Consider the following 10769-nt stretch of genomic DNA (forward strand, 5'->3'; position numbering starts at 1 on the left):
TCTCTGATCTGTATTTTCGTGGGTGCTTTCGCTTCATCCCTAGGGTTTTGTCGAAGCTTTTAATCGTACTGTTTTGGTTTCTCCTGTTCTTCTGGTTAGGGTTCTTACGCAGAGGCTTCGTTCTTTGCTATCTTTTTGATCCATTGCTTTTCTTTCTGTCTCTAAATCGCAGGGGACCTTCTCTTACCTCTTTTTCCGTCTCGATTTTCAGATCCGTATCTCTCTTTCTCTCTCTTCAAGCCAACCCTGCATAGACCTCTCAAGAGCAGAACAAAAGCTGTCGCCCTCCTTTTCCTCCATTAAAAGAGCTTCATCTTGTGCTTCTTCTTCTCCTGAGGTGAGGTGGGGATTAAGTTGCTCCTCAAGCTTCGGGGGTTAGGCTTTTCCTTTTCTTAGAACCTTACTGCTTCTTTTGGGGGGGTAGCCGGGGCCTCGGCCTCGGCTTTTGGCAAAGCCCCCGCCCTCACAACCTCTCTTCTGGACCCTTTCTAACAAAACCGGGAAGAGATGCCTGCCCTAGCATGTTTCGACCAAGCCATTGCAGCTCTCCCCCCTGCTTTTGCTTTCTCTTTAGCTGGGGAAAGCTCTCTTCCCGGCTTGTCACCGTTGCTGGAGAATGGATTTTCAGGCCAAGATTTGCCTGAAAAAGACTTCTCCGATGAGGTGACAAACCCTAACATTGGCGGGCTCTGGTCTCCGGAGCTGTCTGCCTCTCTGTACAGGATCAACGGCTGGGGCGCTCCTTACTTTTCCATCAACGGCTCCGGCAACCTCTCTGTGAGGCCACATGGCCTCGAGACCCTCCTTTTTGAGGAGATCGATTTGATGAAGGTCGTGAAGAAAGCGGTTGACTCTAGATCTAATGGCGGACTCGGCCTGCAACTCCCGCTTATCGTGCGCTTGCCTGACGTGTTGAAGCACAGGATCGATTCGCTGCAGTCGGCCTTTGACTCGGCGATTCGATCACAGTCATACGACTCGCATTACCAGGGCGTTTACCCGGTCAAATGTAACCAGGATCGCTCCATCGTGGAAGACATCGTCGCGTTTGGTAGGTCCCATCGTTTTGGGCTCGAGGCCGGGTCAAAACCCGAGCTTCTCCTCGCCATGAGCGCGCTCTGTAAAGGTAGCCCTGAATCCTACCTCATATGCAACGGCTACAAAGACGAAGAGTACATCTCTCTTGCCTTAATGGCGAGGAAGATGGGGCTTGATACTGTCATCGTTTTGGAGCAAGAAGAGGAGGTCGATCTGGTCATTGAAATCAGCAAAAAGCTTTCTGTGAGGCCAGTGATTGGAATCAGAGCAAAGCTCAGGACGAAGCATTCTGGCCATTTCGGCTCGACCTCTGGTGAAAAAGGCAAGTTCGGTTTAACAACTCTGGAAATTCTTGGTGTGGTCCGAAAGCTCAGAGGGGTGGCCATGCTCGATTGCCTGCAACTCTTGCACTTCCACATTGGCTCTCAGATCCCATCAGTTTCTCTACTAGGCGATGGTGTCGGTGAGGCGGCCCAGATATACTGTGAGCTCGTGCGCCTTGGTGCCGGAATGCGAGTGATCGATATCGGTGGTGGCCTTGGCGTCGACTACGATGGCTCAAAATCCTCTGCATCGGATATGTCGATTGGTTACACTCTTGAGGAATATGCAGCCACCGTGGTCCAAGCCGTGCGCTATGTGTGCGATCAAAAGTTTGTTAAGCACCCAGTTATCTGCAGCGAGAGTGGCCGTGCGCTTGTGTCGCATCACTCGGTGCTTGTGTTTGAGGCTACTGCTGCAAGGGAAGTTGCCACACCGGGCCTAGATCTTTCTTATTTGACATTGGGGCTCAGCGACGACGCTCGAACTGAATATGGCAATTTGATGGGTGCGGCGATGAAGGGTGAGTATGAGCTGTGTTTGGTGCACGCGGAGCAGCTGAAGCAGCGCTGTGTGGAGGAGTTCAAGCTCGGGTCGTTCGCGCTCGAGCAGCTTGCTGCTGTGGACATGCTCTGCGACCTGCTCTCGCACGCCAGCCAACAGGCTGATAGCGTTCGCACCTACCATGTCAACCTCTCCGTCTTCTCCTCCATTCCTGACTTCTGGGCCATTGAGCAGCTGTTTCCGATCATGCCCATCCATCGCCTGGATCAAAGGCCGAGCATCAATGCCATTCTGTCCGATCTCACCTGCGATAGCGATGGTAAGGTGACCAAATTCATTGGCGGAGCGACGAGCTTGCCACTGCACGAGTCGCGACCGGGTGAGCCCTACTATTTGGGCATGTTCCTGGGTGGCGCCTACCAGGAGGCGCTGGGTGGGCTCCACAACCTGCTTGGGAGCGCCAGCGTGGTGCGTGTGGTCGGGAGCGATGGCGGAGGGCAGGCATTTGCAGTGACCGGGGCGGTTCCCGGGCAGTCGTGTGCTGATGTGCTGCGGGCAATGCGGCATGAGCCGGACTCGATGTTTGAGGCGCTCAAGTGCAGGGCCGAGGACTGCTTCATGGGGGAGTCGGTGGCGCGCACTCTGGCGTGGTCCTTCAACGCGATGCCTTACCTTCGGCACGGCGCCACCACGGCGGCTGGCGATGAGCACGAGTGGGGGGGCTACGACTATTACTAGACTTGGCCAGTGAGTTACGAAATAAGTGATTTGGGAACCGTCGCCCGTTGCTTCTCGTTTTGCCGTTGCCCTTGATGGGCTTAGTATTGGAGCGAGAGCTTGTGTTTTTAGGGCTGCTACCCCCAGTCCTGTCTTTTTATTTTTTATTTTTTTGTATTTGATTTTAGTTGCGTCTTTCCCTTTTTTCGTTGACGTTGGTCGCCGTGATGTAATAAGCGTCTGTGGACTACCGTTATTCGTGGGAAAAAGAAAGGAAAAAAGCTCGCTCTTAATTTTCAATAATTCCTTTGTTTTTAGAATCAATCACCAGCGGGAACAAAACCTTCAGATACTTCATGTTTTTTTGTGGTATTTTTTAACTTGGTGAGTGGGCCCTAGGCGAGGGGTATTTTTGGGGGTTGGACGGTGACGTAATGGGGTTTTTGAAAAAGTTTGAGAGAGAGAGAGAGGTGTAGATTCTCTCTCGAGACGCGTCTTACTTTTCCACGTGTGCGGATTCTGGTTTTGTTCTCTTCCACAATAATAATCGGCAGCTTTAGAGTTGTGGTCCTTGGGATAGGGTGGGCCGTGGGCCACAGGGTCTTGTTAAAAATAAAAATAAAAAAAAAGGAGCGAGGCTTCTTTCCCCTTTAGTAGTCATCTGAGGTAGAGAGAAGCGGGGCGGGCGGTATTTTTCAACGAAGAGGGACCGACCTACTCTAAACCTCTGAGAGGAGAGAGGGTCAGTCCGATCTCTCTCTAAATCTCATAGAGGAAATGATGGAGAGAGGGCAGTAGTCCGCTGTTGTGTGGTTGTGGGGAGAGAGAGGCAATGAAGGTCAGTGGTCCAACCGCTCACATGACCTTAGGGTCCTTTTTAAAGGCCACCATACATTGAGGCATGTCCTCACGTGATGATCATGTGGATCACCATGGGTCGTCTGATTTTTATGTGAGAAAGCTAAGAAATAGGATGTAATGAGAATTTTCTTGTTCCTCTGCATCTAAAGCTTCTCACGAGTTCTCAAAGGGTTCGTCGGTTTCATGCTAAGAACCACCAGGGATTAATACTAACAAAAAGGTTATGGTGGTACTCCGGGGGATATATAAATATGCAATACTCCTATTCCGGTGGTACTCCGGGGTATATATAAATATGCAATACTCCTATTCTGGTGGTACTCCGGGGGATATATAAATATGCAATACTCCTATTTTGGTGGTACTCCGGGGATATATAAATATGCAATACTCCTACACCTATATTAAAAGCAAAAGTATATAGGGTAAGTTTTTTATGTTTCTTCTACAGCATAAAACTTATATTCTTCCTTTTAACCAATCTTCCATTTTGAATGGAGGGTTAAGATTGCATCAATCATAATGTCATCGTCTCTACACTATTTTATTTTTAATTTTTTCCTATAAACTTTTAATCTTCTATTTATACTCATACTAGTGAAAAATATATAAAAAATATTTTCAATAAAACAAAATAACCAAAATATTCTTGAAAATTTCAAAGGGTATTGTAGTTATTATATTTTATCGAAAAATTATTTTTAATATTTTTTTTATAGGTGCACCACAAGGAGAAGATGGCACATACCAAATTTTCATATTCATAAAATCTGTATTTAAAAGAACTAAAAATAAAACACTGAGACGTTGGATTTAAGATCAAATGGTGAGTAGTTCTCTTGATCAAAATTTCTTGATCAAAATCGGATGGCTGGTTGGTAGGGGAAGCATATATCTTCTATGCTGTAGGGAAAATATAGAAACCTTTTCCAAGTATATAATGAGACTATTTATCTTTGGTACAAAGTGGTCACAATTTATTTTGATCATTTGATGTGAAATTGGATGGATTAATTAATTCCATTGTCCAAGCTCAAATTTCAAAAGAAATTTTTTTGAACTTTGCGTCACACCCAAATTATCAAATTTCACATTAGATGGTTGTAAATAATTGTGATATCCTTATAGCATTATAATGAGTCTATTAAAATATTTGATACGTAACAAATTATTATTATTATTTTTTGTAATTTCAATTTTCAATTTTGCATAACAAAATATGTGATGCTCCTTGGAATTTAGAAACGAACATGAAGGGTATGGACAATGGGTGGTGTAATTTGGCATTCGGTCAAATTTGGCGGAGACGAAAATAGCAGTGTCACTTTTGTTTTTATATGAAGTTTTCTAGACTAGAGGCACTACAAAGTCCTAAAATAAAACAGGGAAAAAAGAAAATTGGGAGTGTTGTGAGGTAGTGTTGAATGGCAGGAAAAATTGAAATCGCCTCGCCTTTATTTTTTGTCGATTTTCATGTCGCCTTGTCTAAATTCAAAGAACAAATTTCGCAAGCAAATCACAAAAAGGGATTTCCTTTTAGTCAAGTTGCCAAAACCTAATCAACCGAACATGCCACCTTTTGTCTGCCAATAAAATCCAACATAAAGATAGGCATTATGGAATGCTGCTAGGACGAGAAGCAATGGAAGTTAGGTTTGGCAATGGGCCGGGTGCCCTAAAAAAGAAGCACTTGGGGCATATGGTGTTGGCCCAATTGAGCCTCGACCAGCCTTTTTTTTTTTCTTAGTTTTTCTTTTATTTATTTTTTTACTTTTTAGCCTGCCAGCCCTAGTGGACCCATGGGATAAGGAACAGGCCCATTGCAACCTGTTTGAGAAGCAACTAGTGGGCCCAATTGCCACCCTTAATCAAGGCAACTAGTGGTATATATACCGAACTTAATTCACTCCCTCTCGTCAAATGCTAACGTGAACATCATCACTGATGATGCCACATAGGCCCACCAATTTTTTTTTTCGATGGTTAGGTAATCTCCTCTGACTTTTTGAAAATCTTCCTGGGAGGTTTGGTTAGGACCCAGGTTCCAAATGGGTTCCCTTAAATGCAGGTCTAAAGGAAGACGTGTGGCTCCACCCCTTTCGTTTACAAATTTAATTTTGATGATAACTCGATACGGAACCCGGGTCTAGCTGGTTTTAGAGGCGTGCTTCGGGATTGGATGGGGAATGTTATCTTTACGTATGTAAGGTGACTTGAGATGTGTACCGTTAATTTTGCATAACTGTTTCTATGACCTGTGTATCTTTGAAGGGGATTTGGAGTACTCTTGCATCATTGAAAGGGATTCACTCAATGTCATTAAGTGGTGTAAAGGGGATTAGAAGTTGTTTTGAAAGTTCAAATATTTACTGTTTCAGATTTTGGATCTCTCATTCTTTTTTTTTTGGTTTCTTTTGATCATGTTTTTTTTTTGTTTCTTTTTATCATGTTTATAAGGAGGCCAATAAACAGGCTGACTTTCTTACTAAATGAGGCTCCTACCTTTCCGATACTACTGTTTTTTATTATGTAATTTCATTCTAGCTTAATACAATTTTGGATTTTCTATAATAATAAAAAAAAGGTTTTAAAAAAATAGCCTTTCCAGATTAGGCAGAAGCCTAGGCCCAGCCCCTGCCACCATTAATGGAAGCAACTCGTGGTGATATACCCTTAAATGAAGGCCCCCACTTGTCAAATGCTAACGTGGACATCATCATCTGTTTTATGCCACGTAGGCCCACCTAATTTCTTTTGATGGTTTGCTAATTTCTTGTATTTGAAAATCTTCGTCGGAGGTTTGGTTGGGACTATTTTTTTGTGCTTTTTTCCTAGATTTTGTTCTAGTGGTGTGGTGGACTCTCGGCTTACAGCTGTATATTTGGGTAGGCAACTTCGACCTTTGAATCTTTTGGCGTAAGAAGTAATGTGAGCCCCGTGAATTTATAGTCCTGTAATCCTTAGGCTGGCAATGGTCCGGCTCGGCCTCGGACCAGCCCTGTAGGGCTTGGGCTGGGTTCGGGCCAGAGCTGACCTGGCATAGGTTTGCCCCTAGGGATTAGGTGCCTATTGGATGCACTTGTAGCTTAGCTCGTGCTTCCACCGTTCCATCGGGTCTGAGGATCCAAAATTTCATGGGACTATCATTATATAGTCACACGGTAGTATACTTCATGCAGTATAGAGAAGTTATACTGCTGCACATAATCTCAACTGTATGGTTGAGAATTGACAAGAGCCATTCTTCCTCATAGTACAACATTACATGTTGTTTTTTTTTTTTAGGTAATTTAGTGGGGATGACGAGCCTTTACTTGTTTTTTAAATAGTGAGTGGTTTTTTAGTGCGTTAGAAGAGAATGAAAGCCTAGATCTTGGCTAGGGCAAAAATGATGCTACCATGAGTCATCTCAATTGTAGTTGTCGGGAGTCTTGAGGCTACATGGACTGTGTTGCCCGTATGCTACATTAGTGTACTTTACTATCTCAAAAAAAAACTAAAAAATAAAATAAGGAAAATTTGCTTTGTAAAGCAGATGGAGAATCTGTTATACATCTATTTATCCAATGTTCCTTTGCCACAAGGATTTGGTATTGGTTGTTTGGGTTACTTGGGCTTAATGCTTTTTTACCCCAATCTGTGATGGGTATTGTATCACAGTTAGCCTTTCAACATCTACCATCCTTGGGAAGTGTGGTGTGGAAGATAGGGAGAGGGGCAGTTTTATGGGAAATCTAGAAGGAGAGAAATATGAGAACTTTTAAAGGAGAGTGCATACCTTTTGACAGATTGCTCACTAAAATCAAACTTTCCATTTGGTGTTAGTTTTCGGTTACAAAAGAACGTTGAGGGGTCACACAACCAGATGTTATGGCCAACTTGCATAACTTTTTTGTGATGGGAGGCTTCAAGATGAGATGGAGAAGTATTTGCGTTGCACCGAATCTAGGTGGACTCAAATTGAACTTTGATGGTAGCTCTTTGGGTAATCTAAGATTGACAGGTTTTGGTGGTATAATGTGCAATTGTTATGTGGATATTATTTCACATATGTAGGATCAGTTGGTATAATCACTGCAAATCATGTAGAATTGCTTACCTTGCTTCAAGGTTTGAAAGTTTGTGTCTTGCGAAACCTTGGCAATTGTTGTGTGATTGAAAGCGATTTCTTGAATGTTATAACATGGTTTAACAAGGAACAATGGGTTCCTTGGGAGCTCAGGTCTTGTTGGCTGCAGATTATGGATTTGGGTTAACAGTTATTTGTAGCTTTTCTTTATGTTTATAGAGAGGCTAACTTTTTGACAAACTATTTTGATAAAGGGTGTGCCTCTTTGCCCACTCTTTCTTTCTCTTATGATGTAATTTCTTTCATGTGAGACTTTTATAAATAAAGGAGACAATATTTGTCGAAAGAAAAAGAAAGATAAAAAAAACGTATACAATGAGACCATTTACCTTTGGTACAAGGTGGTCACAATTAATCTTGATCATTTGATGTGAAATTGGATGGCTGCATTTATTCTATTGACCAAACTCAAACTTCAAATTTTTTTTTTTCGAACTTTGTGACACACTCATGCTATCAGATTTTATATCAGATAGCTGTAAGTAATTGTGACCTCTTTGTGTCAAAGGTAAATGATCTCATTGTATATAGGAAAAAGTTTATATAAAGATGTTACCTTATAATGTAGAACCACAGATGCCCCTAAAAAATCCATCGAAAAAGGTAGTTTTAATGTTGAAAAACCCTTTGATTGATCATCTCGACATCGAGATGTATGACTATGAAAAATAAAAAGATTTTAAGTCTCATAAACAGTGCATTTCACAACATATTATCTACACCTTCCATTTTCAAGATTTTCATATGTTTATAAATCTACTTGATTTTAACCATTTTTGAAATTTAAAATTTTATAATTAGATATAAAAATAGATTTTGAGATAATCCTAAGGACATTTTACGTCAAAATTATATACCATAATAAAATTTGAAGGTGCACCTTACCTATACACCGACGGATGTACCCGTATGCCAATTTCATCCTTGTATATAATCCCATAAAATAAAGGAAGAACCTGAAGAAATTACGTGACATAACCCACAAAGACATTAACCTAGAACAACTTGAAAATAAAAAGAAAAAATAAATTAAAAAAAAGGGCACGAGAGAGCTCATCTTTAGCTAAAAAAATGGTTAGGTTTATGTACCAAATAAACCCCACTATAGTAGGACTTGCAATTGCAAGATTAAAAATCTCAAGGATAAGGTTAGGGAACTTAGTTGTCAGACTCTCTCTTAGGTAGGTCATAATAAAAGGAGCCCTTGGCATGGTAGTTAGTGCAGTGCAACTGCAACCTAAAAACCTTATCTTGCTAGTGGAATGGAGTCTCAAGAGGGCCGCATGCCATGTGGTCATAATGAAATGTAAGACATATGAGCATATTACTATCAAATTAACCAATTGGACAGTTATGGATAGGGCCGGCAACGGGCCGGATCTTGCTAGGCCAGCCTTGGCCCTATTCTTGTAAGGGCCAGGCTGGGTAATTTATTTTTTTTTATATATATAAAAAAAGAAAAGCATAGAGTTAAAGAAAATAAGGGCCCAACCAGGCCGAGCCTCTCTTGCCCTAGCCCTAGCCCAAGCCCAAGCCCTAATTTTTTAGGGCCAAACAGACGACCCATCCCATTGCCACCCCTAGTTATGGAGGAAGTAGGACTGTATATTCATCAATGAAATTTGAATGGTGGGAACGAATTCCTTCAAGATATTCCAAAATATTGATGGGAGAGGATAATGATACCCAGCAAGTTATTATGGCCATATGGATCATGTGAAGGAAAAATATGTAGATACTACTTCTGTCATGTTGGAAAGTGAATCATCATGCATCAGATTATCCAAACTGGAAACTCATTATGCCTTTCAGTATTTTGAGGCTTTTTAACATAAAAAACGTCTATGGATGTTCTTCTGTCTGATGTTTTGGTTCATGACTTTGAATGTCACCACCTCTACATGGATTTTTTAAAGGGGCAGCAATAGACTAAAGTCCCACTTTCACTATTGAAATAAGGAAATTTCAAGTTGAACCATTTTTTCCATTTCCAGGAAAATGAAGAGAACCCACGATCACCCATAGGAAGGAAAATCATTGGAGTTGGTTGGTAATCAGTTTCTCAATGGGCTTCTTGTAAATATTTGTAGAAGGTATGTGATGAAAATGAAAATTGGGGTTATTTAAATTTTATTTTATATTTTTTAAATTTTAAAAAGAATGTTATTTGAGTTTTTAGTTTTCTTTAGGGTTAGTCTTGTCTTCTTTAATTGTAGAGATTTAAGGGGAGGGAGTTAGTTAGAATAGATTTTTATACAAGATATAGTTTTTATTTTTGTAGGGGTTGAGGTTATTATCTCTTAATGGATTGATAAGTGTAAGGAAAAATAAAAAAAGAAAGGGAATAGGAAGTGCATTGAGATAGGTGAGGCTTCCTAAAATTGGAGGTAGATGGAAAGAGAAAACTTAGGGGGGGAGAAAAAGAGAGATATTTTATTTTTTGTTAAGCATTTAAAGAGAAGTTGTCCTTTGAAGGAGGACTGATTGGAGAATAAAAAAAGAATTTGATTTTATGAAAAGATCTTGCGGTGGAATCCCTTACAGGCCTAGAGATAGGGTATAATATCTGCAACATTTATTTTTAGTTTAATGTTTTTAATTTACTAATTTTCCTATACATCAGTTGATATCAAAGCCTTGGGACCAAATATCCATACATCATTAGGATCGTTTGGATTGATTTGCGAATATAATATCTCCAACATTTTTTTTTTTTGGTTTACTATTTTTTCCTGCATCAGTTAGTATCAAAGCCTTGAGATCAAAGATCCATACACCATGTGGAGAATTTGGATCGATTTGATCAAATATTTGATCAATTGGATCAACAATTCGAAATACACATAGACCTTTTTAGATCAATACAATAGTATCTACAATGTTGATCTAGTATATTGCAACAAAAGGAATAATAATATGAAAAAGGTAGATCTCGATACGAAAGACAATCTCAATAACCCAAACATGTAAAAGATTTTAAAAATCAATTATGAAGACCATTCCCTAATAGGCCCAGAGAAAGGGTATAATATATGCAACATTTATTTTTAATTTTATTCTTTTAGTTTACTATTTTTTCCTTACATCAGTTGGTATTAAAGCCTTGAGATCAAATATTCATACAACATATGGAGTATATGGATCGATTTGGGGTATAATATCTCCAACATTTATTTTTATTTTTACTTTTTCGGTTTAG

At 40.6% G+C, this 10769-nt stretch overlaps 1 protein-coding gene across 1 annotated transcript; it reads left to right on the forward strand.

Moving 5' to 3' along the window:
• The first annotated feature begins 415 nt into the window (after positions 1-415).
• On the forward strand, positions 416-2883 carry ADC2 (arginine decarboxylase 2). Its single transcript, XM_006854795.4, has one exon. The coding sequence runs from the start codon at positions 508-510 to the stop codon at positions 2599-2601; it is 2094 nt and encodes a 697-aa protein (XP_006854857.1). The 5' UTR covers positions 416-507; the 3' UTR covers positions 2602-2883.
• The last annotated feature ends 7886 nt before the right edge of the window (positions 2884-10769 follow it).

Source organism: Amborella trichopoda, chromosome 9, assembly GCF_054954075.1.
Source record: "Amborella trichopoda isolate Santa Cruz 75 chromosome 9, AtrichopodaSantaCruz75HAP2 v2.0, whole genome shotgun sequence".
Lineage (NCBI taxonomy): Eukaryota > Viridiplantae > Streptophyta > Magnoliopsida > Amborellales > Amborellaceae > Amborella > Amborella trichopoda.

Excerpts from the sequence above, each read along its gene's own strand:
- ADC2 (XM_006854795.4), top strand. The coding sequence starts at position 508 with ATGCCTGCCCTAGCATGTTTCGACCAAGCCATTGCAGCTCTCCCCCCT.